We start from the raw sequence: 13,834 nt of genomic DNA on the forward strand, positions 1-13,834 counted from the left end.
CTCCCTCCAGGGGTACTCGGCCCCCCAGCCCAGTTTGTCCCCCAGAACTCTTACTCCTCTCGGCTCGCTTTCCCCCATTCCGCCCGCTGAAGGCCCCGGCAGCCACACGCGGACCACATGGCCGACTACCTTCCCAGCATGCACCGCGCCCTCCAGTACGGGCGGCAGATCCTGGGGTGTGAAATGCCTTACCCCACGCTGCGCTGGGGATCCCTCGCTCCTCTCTCGGTACCTGAGAGCGATCCCGATAGAGAACGACAGTGGATAGCAACGGATGGGAACGGAACGCTCCATCCCCCCCACCCGTGCCGCTACCACCATCGGAGCTCAGCCCGGGCCGGCTGCCTCTGACGTAATCACGGCATGCACGCCGCAGCACAGCGCCACCTATGGGCGCACGGGATGGACGAATAGGCTTGGTACATGCCCAGGAGACGGGAAATTGGGCCACGCTAAGGGGCGGGGTCACCGGGCGGTGGGCGGGGCGGAGAGTACCTCGGTGCAGCGCAGGGAGTGGGAGTGGCTTGATGTGTGGGCGTGGGCATGTCCCCCGCCGGGCCAATCGGAGCGGGATTCGCTAGTGTGGGCGGGGCGCTCTTGCAGAGGTTGCGCGGGCTCGTAGAATGACGTCACTGCTGCGGGCGGTGCGCGCGGCGCAGTGCATGCCGGGAAGCCGCCGCCCAAGATGGCGGCAGGATTGAAAAGTTGTTGGTGGCGCTGAGGAGGCTCCGGACCGGTCGGGAGCAGCGCTAGGGCCCCTGGGTGGGCCATGATTGCTTCTGCCGGGCACTGAGGCCCTGTTGTTGGGCCCCGCCGCTCACCAGAGGCCGAGCGAGCACGGCCGCTGCGGGGATGCCCCGGGGGGGCCGGGGCCGCCGCCGCCGGAGACATGGAGGAGGAGGGCAAGAAAGGCAAGAAGGTGAGAACGGAGCTTTACTAGACTGTCTCTAGAGTGTCTTGCTGCTATAGGGCTGCCGTGCTCCGTCGTGAGTCCTGCTGTGGCCCCAGGAGAGGGGCCCTCCCTGACCCCCGGGCTTGGGCTGGTCTCCTTCATCCCGTGGTCTTTGGCTGTTGCCCCCTTTGTGGCCTGGGAACCATCATCCTGGAGCCCTCCTAGGGCTGGCTGGAGTCCCTTGGGGCTTTTCAGGCCCTATTCTATCCTTGGGATGACTTCAGGCTCGTCCCTGACTGAGCTGAGTGTCTCTCTGTCAGTGTGGTGGCTCTGTCGTCTGGGACCTGGCTTCCCCCTCTAAAAAAAAAAACATTCTCTGGTGGAACGTAGAGCTTGAGGGGAGTGGTATAGTGGCCTTGATGTTTCAGCCGTGGTTTGAATCTCTTCCTGCTCCTCTGCCATTGTGCTTGCACTCATCAGGGGCTGATTTACCTTCCTGCTTCTCTGCTTAAGCTGCGAGTGAGATAAGCAGCTATTGACATGACTTAAAACGTGCTTTGTACCAGCAGTGGGTTGTCTTCTCTGCTGGCTGTGAGGTTAAACTGGCAATGTTCTGTGCACCCACGTCAAATCTCTATATTTATGTGTGTTTTGATTCAGCTGCCATCAGGACTAAGTGCCTCAGAGGCCAGCCAGCTCCATCTGCCTTGCCTGTGAACAAGCTGCTCCAGTTTTCTGTCTTTGAAACCTATTTTTGTGTCGTGTAGGGGAGGTGAAGCTCGAGCTGGAGGCTGAGCTGCTCAGCAGCACTCCCTGAGCAGGGAGGATTGGCTCTTCCTTCATGAAGGAAATCCTTCCTTCGCTTTGGGGCGTCGTTGGGGTGAAAAGAGCTGATTTTGGTTGTTCTGGGGATGCCTGCAGTAACGGCCAGCTCAGAAGGTGGCAGCAGAGTCTCCTCCTGAAACTCTGCTTTGAAACCGTTGGAATTCTCATGGAATTGGGAATGAATTTGTTCTGAAGTTACCAGACAGACTTCTCACAGCTGGAAGATAAAGCCACCAACATCCCCTTGTGATGCCTTGTGACCTGTGTGTGGGATGAGAGGATCCAGGGAAGAGAAATTATTCACCTGGATGAGTTCTTTTTCCAGCTTTCTGGAAGAAACAGCCCCAGAAACCCCATCCTGGGTCTGCAAATCATTGTAGAGTCACTTTAGATGTAAGCAAATGCTTGTTCTTTGCAGTGGGCAGCAAAAAGGGAGGGGGAAATGGTGCTCAGCTGAAAGATGTAGCTGAGGTGGAATGTGTTGGGGAAAACCTCAGGGGCCCTCCAGCAGTGCTGTGTGCTCCTGTGGCTGGAGAGTGGCAGCTCTCATCCATCCCAGCAGGATCTAGGACCTTGGTGCTGCTTGCCAGGGGCTTTCTCTGTGGGAAGAGACAGCTGTGGATCCTTGGGGTGGCTGAGGTGAGATGGCCTCATCCAGCTCTCTGCTGGGAGCAGGCCTTGTCCTGCTGGGTTTTGAGTACCTCCAAGGATAAAAACCCCACAGTGTGTCCGGGCAGCCTGTTCTGTGTTCATCCCTGTGCTAAGGAAAGTTGGTGGTGGTCTCTTCCTGAGCTTGACTGGGATTGTTCCAGTTGGTGCCTGTGCCTTCCTTTCCTCTTGCTGGAAAGAGTCTGGATTCTTATTTCCTTCCTCACCAGGTCCTCACTGATGTGATTTTCCCCTCAACCTCCTCTTTTCCAGGCTGGATGATCCCACCTCTCCTCATGCAATAAGTACTCTGATCCCCAAATGCTCCTTCCCTGGACCTGCTCCCACATCTTGCAGGCTCTCATGTACTGGTGACCCCAATCCTTGCCCCTCTGCTCCACTTCCCTCTCCTGTTGTAGATGATCCCCTGGGTAAGGAGCTTGCTGAGACCCACAGGAGCAGGGCAGCAGCTGTGGACCTTGGTGTCCCCCAGGGGTGGCCTTTCTTGGGCCCTGCTGTGGGCTTATGGAGCTTCCTTGGTGCAAGTTTTCCATGGTGGTGTTGATTAACCCTTGGAGCTGGTCTTTGTGGCTCTTTGGAGCTGGGCTGGTAACAGCCATGGTGAATATGAATCCTCCCAGCTAAAGGGAAAAACTCTTCTCCCCATGTTTGTTTTACACCCTGGATCATTCCAGAAAGGAGGTTCCTGGCCCTCAGCCAGCACCTTTATGGGCTGAAAATGGGTGCAGATGGGCAGCTGAGTTGTAGTGGCAGCTTTGGTTATGAGTAGGAAATAAAGTCCCAACCCTGCTCTGGGGCTGGCTCCAGCTTTAGCCAAATCCTGTCAGCCAGGCTATGGGAACCTGCCTGCAGCTGGAAACAAGTTGTTCTCATGCCTGAGAACTCCTCAGGCCAGGATGGATGTTCCTGGAGTGTTTCTTCCTGGAAAGAAAAGGGCTGGAAGGAGGCTAGAGGTGAATATTTTGCTGTAGAGAGGATTTTGCCTGCTGGTCTCTGTGCTGGAGGCTCTTGGAACACTTCAGGTCTTGTCAGATCCAGCGCAAAGTGCCTGCATGGTTTTTCCCAGGGCAATTCTCTGTGGGTGGCATCAGGTGTTGGCATAATTCCTGACTTTTTCCAGCTTGGATGTGCCCCAGATCTGAGAGCTGCTTGCTTTGCCTCTTGCAGCAGCAGATCCTGGTCTGTGGAGCTGAATTCCTTGTGGCTTTCAGTGCTGCTTGCTATAGAGGATGGTGGCCGCTCCAGCCATTCCTGCTTGTGCAGATCATCTGGAGAGCTGAGCCAAAACCCAGTCTGAAGCTCCACAGCTTGCTTTGCTCTGTGCTGGAGGGGGCAGGCAGCAGGATTGTGACCCTGCTGGGGAGCTGTGACTGGATGCTATTGAAGGTCCCTTCCAACCCAACCCATTCTGTGGCTCTGAGTAACTGAGGAGTCTGCAGTCCCAGGAGGTGTGGTGAGCCAGTGAGTGCCCCAGGTAGCCAAGGAGGCCACGAGCATGCTGGCCTGGATCAGCAAGAGTGTGGTCAGCAGGGCAGGGATTGTCCCCCTGGACTGGGCACTGCTGAGGCTACAGCTCAAATCCTGGGGTCAGTTTTGGGCTCTTCACTCCAAGAAGGACATTGAGGGGTGGAGCAGGGCCAGAGAAGGGCAACAGAGCTGGGGAAGGGCCTGCAGAACAGGGCTGGGGAGGAGCAGCTGAGGGACCTGGAGAGAAGGAGGCTGGGGGGAGACCTGGCTTTCTGCAGCTCCCTGACAGGAGGTTGGACCGAGGTGGGGATTGGCCTCTTCTCCCAAGGAACAAGTGACAGGACCAGAGGGAATGGCCTCAAGTTGCATCAGGGGAAAATCCTTCACTGGAAGCTCTGGACCATGCTGCCCAGGGCAGTCCAACCTCTGCTCCCCCCCTGTCACAGCAGGCTCTGCTCAAAAGTCTGCCCCCAGCTTTCTGACTGTCCCCTTGAAGCAGTGCAAGGCCACCAGAAGGTCTCCCTGGAGCCTTCTTTTCTCCAGGCTCACCAAGCCCAACTCTCAGCCTGGCCTTGCAGCTTCCAGCCCTGCCAGCATTAGGTTTTGGATGACTCCATTCTACTTCTGTCAGAAGAAGCTTCATGATCCTCTCTGCAAGCCTGAGAAGGTTCCCTGGCTGTTTCCTGTCTCCATGCTGTGATGTACCTGGCTCCAGAGCAGCAGCTCAAGAGCAGAAGGTTCTGACTGAGGAGGTCAAGCCCAGCCAGCAGCTTGCCTCCAGTAGGTGTTGGGAGAGAGGTGCTGACAGGCTGACACCAGCACAGGATGTGCTGTGGGCATGGGCTGGGCAGCTTGGCACAGCCCCTCAGGGACTGGCAGAGCTTTGGAACTGCTCAGTGAGGCCAGGAACAGGACTGCAACCAGGAGCCTTGGGTGAAGGAGAAGGAACTCAGGAAGTGTGGCTGCAGAGCTGGTGGGAGGTAGAGCCTGCACCTGGCTTCATAAACTGCTTCCATCTCCAGGCTGGAGGGAGCATGGGGCTGCCCTTTCCTCCTGTCTGGGAACTGTTGGTGGGACTAGCCCAGGTCCCAGAATCCCAGCATGGGAGGGGTTGGAAGGGACCTCTGGAGCTCAGCCAGTCCAATCCTGCTCAAGCAGGGCACCCACAGCAGCTTGCCCAGGAGCACAATGCTCAGGGGGGTTTGGAATCTCTCCACACAAGGAGACTCCACAAGCTCTCTGGGCAGCCTGGGACAGGCCTCCAGCACCCTCACACCACAGAAGTTTCTCTTCTTGTTCAGGCAGAGCCTCCTGGGTTCTTGTCAGTTTGTGTTCATTGCCCCTTGTGCTGTCCCTGGGCACCACTGAGCAGAGTCTGGCCCCAGCCTCTTGCCCCCCATGCTCCCTTTAGCTGTTGCTGAGCATTGCTCAGCTCCCCTCTGGGGCTGCTCTCCTCCAGGCTCTCAGCCCCAGGGCTCTCAGCCTTTGCTCCTCACAGAGCTGCTCCAGGCCCCTCAGCAGCTTTCCAGTAGTTCTGTGTCTCTCTTGACCTGGGGAGCCCAGAATTGGCCCCAGTTCTCCAAACACCACACTGCCCACCTCTAGCAGCAGAGAGCACTTTCTAGGTTGTTTTTTAGAGCCTTGTGTGTTTGCTTTGGTGAAGAAAAGTCTACTGGGGAACTTTTACCTCATCTAGCAGGGTTTGGTTGGGTCAACCACAGAGAAAGGTGCTTCGGAAGACAGAGAAGCTCATGAGCAGGCTGGTGACCACATCTGCAGACACACACTAGTCAGACAAGACCAAGCAGAAGAATTTCAAGGACTTCATGGAAAACATCCCTTCGAAGTCTGGCACCCAAAGCTTGTAAGACAGGATGAGGCAGAGCAGAATTTAAAGCAGGCATTTCCAGAAGTCTCTAATGTTTCTTCTCAGGACTTGATGATCTTAGAGGTCTTTTCCAACCAAAATAATTCTATCATCTTCCTCAAGCTGCTGAGCTGAGTCAGGATGAGCTTCCATCCAACCTCTTCCTCCAGCTGCATCAGCTGCTGGCTGCACCCCCAGAGCTGAAAGCTGTGGGTGGAGGAATCTCTCTGGGAGGAGCACCAAAGGCTCTGCTAAAAATAACCAGGGGAAAGTTCCTTTCCTCTTGCCTTGAGGGAAAATCCTGTTGGGAAAAGCTGGAGCAGCTGAAAGTGTCCTCCAAAGCATGAGGGCATGGAGAGAGCCTTGGTTTGGGGGTGGGGTTAATGCAACTGTAGCCTTCTAGGCTTTGTTTGGGGAGATTTGGGCATCATGTGCTGAAGGGCCTGGAGAACAGGGCTGGGGAGGAGCAGCTGAGGGACCTGGGGGTGTTGAGCCTGGAGAAAAGGAGGCTGAGGGGAGACCTTCTGGCTCTCTGCAGCTCCCTGAAAGGAGCATAGGAGAAGGTCTTGGTCTGCCTCATGGTCTGGCTTTGAGTTCTTCAGGGTTTATACCTGGCTCTGCCCCCACCTCCTGGGACACAAAATTGTTTGATGGTGAAGGAAGAAGAGCTGCCAGATGTCCCTTGTCTATCTTGCCACCTGAAGGTGGGGACTGTTTCTTTGGGGCACCAAATAAAGTGGGGGTTGATGTCTCTGTGTGCCAAGGCTGGGAGGCTCAGCCCCAGGCTCTTCTTGGTCTCTTCATACAATCACAGAAGGGTTTGGGTGGGAAGGGACCTTGGAGATGATCCAGTTCCAAAGCCCAGCCCAGGTTGCTCAAGGCCAGAAGGTTTGTCCTGTGTCCATGGAATTTCCATTCCAAGCAGGACCTCTTCCACCTGCACTGGTGAGTCCAAGGAAGGCCTGGCCATGACCAGGAGGGGTTTGGATCCCTGTGGCAGCCACTCCCTCACATTCACCACAACCACCTGCCCTGGGCCTGGATGGTTTTCATGCTGGGAACTGTCCCACCCCAGTTCCTCACCAGCCTTCCTTGTTTGAACACTTTTGAGCATCCCCTTGGGAGAGCTGGAGCTGCCTGAAACATCCAAACAAAGCCCAGCTGCTGCTCACAGAGCAGAGGGCTTCACTCCCATCCCAAGGAGAACCTGCTTGGTTCAAGTGCCAAGAGGCTGCAGCCTGGCAGATATTTGGTTGCTTCTTTGCCAGCTGCTTCTCAAGGGGTGGCTTTCATCAGGGACATCACCACCATAATTTGATTCTCCCTTAGTGAAATCAGCAACTTGCTTGGTGACTCCTCTGAGCCCAACACTTGGGTTCATACTTGAGCCCAGCTGGAACACTTTGGGATCTCCCAGAGTGCATCCTGAGAAGCCCTGGCTCAGGCAGGAAGATCTTAACTCCATCTCTGGATGAGATACCAGGGTTTGGGGAGGGTTCCAAGGGCTTAGGGATGGAGGGGATGGGCCAGCATGGCTGGGAGCCAGGAATGGCATCAGGCTTTGCAAAATGTTCTCCTGCTCCTCACGTCCTGGCCAGCCCCCTTGCTGCCCAGCCTTGGTGCTCCTCACCTCCTGGCCAGCCCCCTTGCTGCCCAGCCTTGGTGCTCCTCACCTCCTGGCCAGCCCCCTTGCTGCCCAGCCTTGGTGCTCCTCACCTCCTGGCCAGCCCCCTTGCTGCCCAGCCTTGGTGCTCCTCACCTCCTGGCCAGCCCCCTTGCTGCCCAGCCTTGGTGCTCCTCACCTCCTGGCCAGCCCCCTTGCTGCCCAGCCTTGGTGCTCCTCACCTCCTGGCCAGCCCCCTTGCTGCCCAGCCTTGGTGCTCCTCACCTCCTGGCCAGCCCCCTTGCTGCCCAGCCTTGGTGCTCCTCACCTCCTGGCCAGCCCCCTTGCTGCCCAGCCTTGGTGCTCCTCACCTCCTGGCCAGCCCCCTTGCTGCCCAGCCTTGGTGCTCCTCACCTCCTGGCCAGCCCCCTTGCTGCCCAGCCTTGGTGCTCCTCACCTCCTGGCCAGCCCCCTTGCTGCCCAGCCTTGGTGCTCCTCACCTCCTGGCCAGCCCCCTTGCTGCCCAGCCTTGGTGCTCCTCACCCAGCAGCTTGGTTGTGGCACTGCTGCTGCTGCGTGGGGCAGGAGGAAGTTGTGGTTCTCTCACTTCACTTCCTGGTGGCCAGCAAGGCCTCTCAGCATCTCCAGCAGGGGCCACGAGCTCTGGGAGTCCCCAAAAGAAGGCTCTCCAGCTTCCCTGCCCCTCAGAAGGTGCTCTTGGTGAGCTCAGCAGCAGCAGCAGGGTTGGGTTCTGCTCCAGAAGTGGGCACCTGGATGGAGGATGAGGTAGGTGCTGGCTGTGGGCTGGAGGAAGGCAGAAGCTGTGCCCCGGGGCGTGTCACAGGCTGCACCCAGGCACTGCGGCTCCCCACGTCCTCCCTCATGGCTCTCCTCTGGCAGGAGGTGGTGGTCCCATGTCAGAGGACCACCTGCTTTGCTGCATCTGATTGGGCTGGGCCCAGCCTGGAGGTGAAGCAGTTTGCTGCTGGACTTCGAGGGGGGCAGGGGGAAGTGGCTGAGTGACTGGAATGGTAGAGCAGCTCCTCAGAGCTGTGTTTTCTGTCCCATCTTGTCCTCCAGACTCTGTTTTTATCTCCCCAAGTCCAAGGGATGGTTTTTAAGGGCCAGGCTGTCACCAGTGTCCCTGTGGTGCCTGGCTCATGCTGGGAGCTGGGAAGGAATGGTTCAACCAGAAGCTTTTCCATCCCATCTTCCCAAACTCTTCCAGTCTGGCTTTGATCTCTTCTGTTCCTCTCAACCTTTCACACTCATCCACACTGAGAAGAGCAACAAAGAGAGGACTTGAAGCTACCTGCCGGGAGCAGGTCGCACGTGCTGGGTGCTGTGCAGGGAGGGGACACTGCTGGGAGGAGGAGATGGCACTGTCCCACCAAATACAATGTCCTTGCCTTGTGTTCTTGTGCTGTGTGGTGGGAGAGAGGTTTTCAGTGGAGGAGCTCACCCGTGATGGAGTCATAGCTCCACACCCAGCCTGGCTGTGGTGGCTTTGGGGCTGCTAGGAGCAGTCTGAGTGCAGCTGGACTGGAGGAGCACTGCATGGGGGAGGTCCTGCGTCCATTTTCACAGAACCACAGAAACATTCAGCTTGGAAAAGACTCTCAGGATCACCAAGTCCAACCAATAACCCTGTTCTACAAGGGTCACCCCAAACCATAGCCCCAAGCACCACATCCAAACCACCTTGAAACACATCCAGGCTTGGGGACTCCACCACCTCCCTGGGCAGCGCATTCCAATCCCTGACCTCTCTTGCTAGGAAAAACTTTTTCCTACTGTCCAGTCTAAACCTACCCAGTCATACCTTGAGGCCATTCCCTCTTGTTCTGTCACTAATTACCTGTGAGAAGAGACCAGCAGCAGCCTCTCCACAATCTCCTTTCAGGTAGCTGTAGACAGCAATGAGGTCTGCCCTCAGCCTCCTCTTTTCCAAACTAACCCTCCCCAGCTTCCTCAGTCTCTCATTCTGGGAGAGAAACCTCCCCCTTACCCCTGGTGTTTCCCTCTCTCTCTCCTCAGCCTGGAATAGTGTCTCCTTTCAAGAGAGTCTTCCTGAAGGGGGAGAAAGGGAGGGATAAAAAAGCCCAGGAGAAGGTGACGGAGCGGCGGCCGCTGCACACGGTGGTGGTGTCCCTGCCTGACCGCGTGGAGCCTGACGTGCTGCTCAATGACTACATCGAGAAGGAGGTCAAGGTAACACCTGCCCAGGGCTCTGCTGCACTGCCTCTGGGGCTGGAGAGCTTGAAGGGACAGAATCATGGACTTGTTTGGGTTGGAAAAGACCTTTCAGGTCGTGGAGTCCAGCCATGAACCAGCACTTCCAGGGCACCACCAACCGCTGGCCCTCAGCACCACATCTCCACAGCTTTGGGATGGGGACACCACCACTGCCCTGAGCAGTCTGGGCCAGGGCCTTGACAACACTCAAGGGGCAGAAAGTGTTCCTCATGTCCAAACTAAACCTCCCCTGGGGCAACTTGAGGCCATTTCCTCTGGTCCTGTCACTTGTTCCTAGGAAGAAGTGACCAACCCCCACCTGGCTCCAGCCTCCTTTCAGGGAGTTGCAGAGAGCCAGAAGGTTTCCCCTCAGCCTCCTTTTCTCCAGGCTCAACACCCCCAGGTCCCTCAGCTGCTCCTCCCCATGCCTGTTCTGCAGCCCCTTCACCAGCTGCTCCCATGTGTAGGTACATTTATGGCTGGACTCATCCTTCCAGCTCTTTTCCAACCTAACCAACTCTTTGATTCTCTGATTCAGCAGCTTCTAAAGCAGGCTTGGTCCACCAGCCCTTAGCTCAGCATTACTGGTGTGTTTCTTGCAGTTGCTGGCATGCTTGGGGCTGTGCTGAGCATGGAGGTGGTGGTCACCATTTGGTTCTTCCCTTCCAGTATTTAGGTCAGCTCACATCCATCCCAGGGTACCTGAACCCCTCCAGCCGCACCGAAATCCTGCATTTGATTGATAATGCCAAGGTGAGCCCTCAGCCCTCACCTGCTCTGGAGACTTCTCTGGGCCATCTTCTGGCTCCTGCTCTGACTGGGCTCCTCCAGCCTGCTGGTACAGACGTGGGGGGAAACCCCTGAGCAGACCCTTACCAGCTCAGCAACTCAGCATGAATCTCTCTGTTGTAGAGAGCACACCAGCTCCCAGGGCAGCTGACCCAAGAGCATGATGCTGTCATCAGTCTCTCTGCCTACAACATCAAGCTGGTGTGGAGGGATGGAGAAGATCTCATCCTCAGGGTCCCCATCCACGACATTGCCTCCGTTTCCTACATCCGAGATGATTCCTCTCATTTGGTTGTGCTGAAAACAGGTAGCTTGGGGCCAGCTGCAGCCTTGGCTTGGGCTTGTCCTGGTGTGGCTTGGGCTTGTCCTTGTGGAGGACAGGGTGAGAAGAGACCAAAACAATCAGTGCCCTTCACAGAGTCAGAGGATTGGGGTTGGAAGGGACCTTTGGAGCTCATCTAGCCTAACTAGTCTAGATGGGAGCAGGCACAGTTGCAGCTTGAGGTTCCTAAACCACTGAATTATAGAAACAGGGAATGGTTTGGGTGGGAAGGGAGATTTAGAGCTCACCCAGTCCAAGCCCCTGCAGGGACAGCTGCAACCAGAGCAGGCTGCTCACAGCCCCAAACAACCTGAGCTGCAACGGTGCCAGGGATGGGGCAGCTCCCAGCTCTCTGGGCAGCCTGGGACAGGCTCTCACCACCTTCATTGTCAAAAGTTTCTTCCTTATTTTTTGTCTCCTGCCTTGAGGAGTTTTCCCCCATCCTGCTCTGGTGGAGGTGTCCTGAGGGTGCTGTGTCCAACAATAGAGCAACATCCTGGGAGTGGTGAAGGCTGTTGGGCCAAGTTGTGTCTGGAGATGAGAGGTGATTGAAACTGAGAGGGAGGAGACTTAGATGAGATAGAAGGAAGAGATTTTTCACTGTGAAGGTGGTGAGACCCTGGTGCAAGCTGCCCAGAGAGCTGGGAGCTGCCTCATCCCTGGCACCATTGCAGCTCAGTGTGTTTGGGGCTCTGAGCAACCTGCTCTGGTTGCAGCTGTCCCTGCTGGCTGCAGGGGCTTGGACTGGTGAGCTTGAAAGGTCCCTTTCCCCCCAGAGCTTTTCATAGTTCTACACTGCCCACTCTGCTCCAGTCCATGGGATCGTCCCCAGAGGTCACCAAAGAGAGCAGGTAGAGGCAGCTCCTCCAGCCTGCTTCACTGGGAAGTTTTTGTGGTGATCCTGGATGTCTGAACACCCACCCTGAGTAACCAGGGTGATAGCCACCACTTGGGACACACTTTACTTCCCTCAAGTCTGTCCCCAGCAGCTCTACATGTGTCCCACCTGCTTGCTTTTGGGCTGGAGGAGCATTTGGGGAGCTCTGAGCTGCTTAGAAGATGTAATGAGAGAGACTTAGAGGATTATAAAGCCCAAGACAGCAAGGGGCAGGCAGCGGGATGAAGGAGTTAAGTGCCTTAGAGCTGTCACTCTGCTGAGGGATTCTCTAAGCCCCACAGACAAAAGTGGCTCTGAATTTTCCAGGCTTTTCATCCAAGGGCTCTGGCCCTATGCAGCACTTGGAGCTCCCAGGAGCTCCTCCTCCTCCTCCTCCTCCTCCTCTTCACTGCCTCCTGCCTTGGGGGCTTTGCTAGCCCCACAAGGGATAGCTCACCATGTGAGGGCTTCTTGCTCTTCCCTCCCTGCCTCCACCTTTCACAGAGATCCAGCGCAGCCAGCCCAACCCCTGCTCAAGCAGGGCACCCACAGCAGCTTGTCCAGGAGCACAGTGCCCAGGGGGGGTTGGAGTCTCTCCATACAAGGAGACTCCACAACCTCTCTGGGCAGCCTGGCACAGGCCTCCAGCACCCTTACCCCAAAGAATTTTCTCCTCCTGTTCAGAAGGAACCTCCTGGGTTCCAGTTTGTGCCCTCTGCCCCTTGTGCTGTCCCTGGGCACCACTGAGCAGAGTCTGGCCCCAGCCTCTTGCCCCCCATGCTCCCTTTAGCTGTTGCTGAGCATTGCTCAGCTCCCCTCTGGGCTGCTCTCCTCCAGGTTCTCAGCCCCAGGGCTCTCAGCCTTTGCTCCTCACAGAGCTGCTCCAGGCCCCTCAGCAGCTTCCCAGCCTCCACTGGACTCTCTCCAGCAGTTCCCTGTCTCTCTTGAACTGAGGAGAGCCCAGAACAGACCCCAGTCCTCCAGAAGTGTCCTCAGCAGGACAGAGCAGATGGGGAGGAGAATCTCCCTCAACTTGCTGCCCACACTCTGCTCCATGCCCCCCAGGACACTCTTGGCCATGAGGGCACAGTGCTGGCTCATGCACGACTTCTTGTCCCCCAGCACTCCCAGGTCCTTCTCCTTGGAGCTGCTTCCCAGCAGGTCACCCCTCAGCTCTGCTGGTGCAGGGGGTTGTTCCTCCCCAGGACTTCCCTTTCCATCAGGAGTTGTCTCTTCCTCAGCTCAGGATCCTGGGGTCTCCCCCAGCCAGAGCCTCTGTGCCGAGAGCTCCAAGGCGCTGTCGTCCGGCTCGCTGTCCGAGAGCGGGGTGGTTCCTCTGGAAGCTTGCTGCTTGGTGGTGCTGGCCACAGAGAACAAAGTAAGACCTTAACCACTGCCTTCCACCCCTGCCCCCCTCAGACTCACCCTCTGGTCCTGACAGCCCTGGCACTGCCCTCACTGGGAGCTTTGATGACTCTTAGACCATGGCGACCGCAACCTCTTGGCTTGATGGTGGAGAGCCATGAGGGGCAGGGTGGCCTCATCCTGCTCCCACTGTGTCCCCTCTGGGAAGTGCCCAGATGCTCACCTGGCCACGTTGTGTAACACACAGGCCCAGTTTTAAGGCTACAGGGGTTGGGTTGGGCTTTACTGGTCCTGGCCCTAAGCCCAGGGCCTGATTTGGACACAAGAGGATCTGAGACGAAGGTTGTGCTGTGGTGGTGGTGAAGCCCAGAGCTCCTCCAGCAGCAGGAAATGCATGAGCCCAGTTGGGTCTGGCCCACAGCAGGGTTTTGCTCGCTGGGGCATTTGCCTGCTGCTGGCTTGGAGATTTGTGTCCTCTGGCATCTGGAGCCTGAGATGTTGCTCTTGGTCTGTGTGCTCCTACTTCTGCAGCAGAACCCTTGGTCTCCAGGGAGGATTTTTCAGCTCTAAAGCTCTCTCAGGTGCCTGCACCTCCTTGAGATGTGGGATCTGCAGCCAAGAGCCTTGGGAGCTGAGCTGAGGAGTAGGGTGGAGCTTCACCAGGAAGGCTGGGTGCTAATTCAGACCTGGAAGCTGGTGGTGGAGCATCAGAGCTCCTGTTGCCTGGGTCTGGCTGGTTGAAGGGAGCTGAGATGCTTCCCCAGCAGTGTGAGAAGGTGTGTGGTACTTCTCCCTGCAGGACACTGCTAAAGAGGCTTGAGGTTTGTCACCTCCAGCCTCAGCTACACTGTAGGCCAGGCAGCAGCAGGGATCTGGGACGAGAGGCTTCTCCCACTGAAGAGATCCAAAGAGAAAGGCCACCA

The 13,834-nt window shown here is 56.9% G+C and overlaps 1 protein-coding gene across 1 annotated transcript in view; it reads left to right on the forward strand.

Moving 5' to 3' along the window:
• Window positions 1–889: 889 nt before the first annotated feature.
• LOC128973598 (cerebral cavernous malformations 2 protein-like) overlaps window positions 890–13,834 on the forward strand; it is a 16,008-nt gene continuing 3,063 nt past the window's right edge. Inside the window, exons 1-5 of the mRNA XM_054389941.1 lie at window positions 890–919; window positions 9,361–9,534; window positions 10,228–10,311; window positions 10,471–10,654; window positions 12,788–12,924. Coding sequence (XP_054245916.1) covers window positions 890–919; window positions 9,361–9,534; window positions 10,228–10,311; window positions 10,471–10,654; window positions 12,788–12,924 — 609 coding nt within the window. The remainder of the gene's footprint in view (window positions 920–9,360; window positions 9,535–10,227; window positions 10,312–10,470; window positions 10,655–12,787; window positions 12,925–13,834) is intronic.

Source organism: Indicator indicator, chromosome 20 (genome assembly GCF_027791375.1).
Source record: "Indicator indicator isolate 239-I01 chromosome 20, UM_Iind_1.1, whole genome shotgun sequence".
Lineage (NCBI taxonomy): Eukaryota > Metazoa > Chordata > Aves > Piciformes > Indicatoridae > Indicator > Indicator indicator.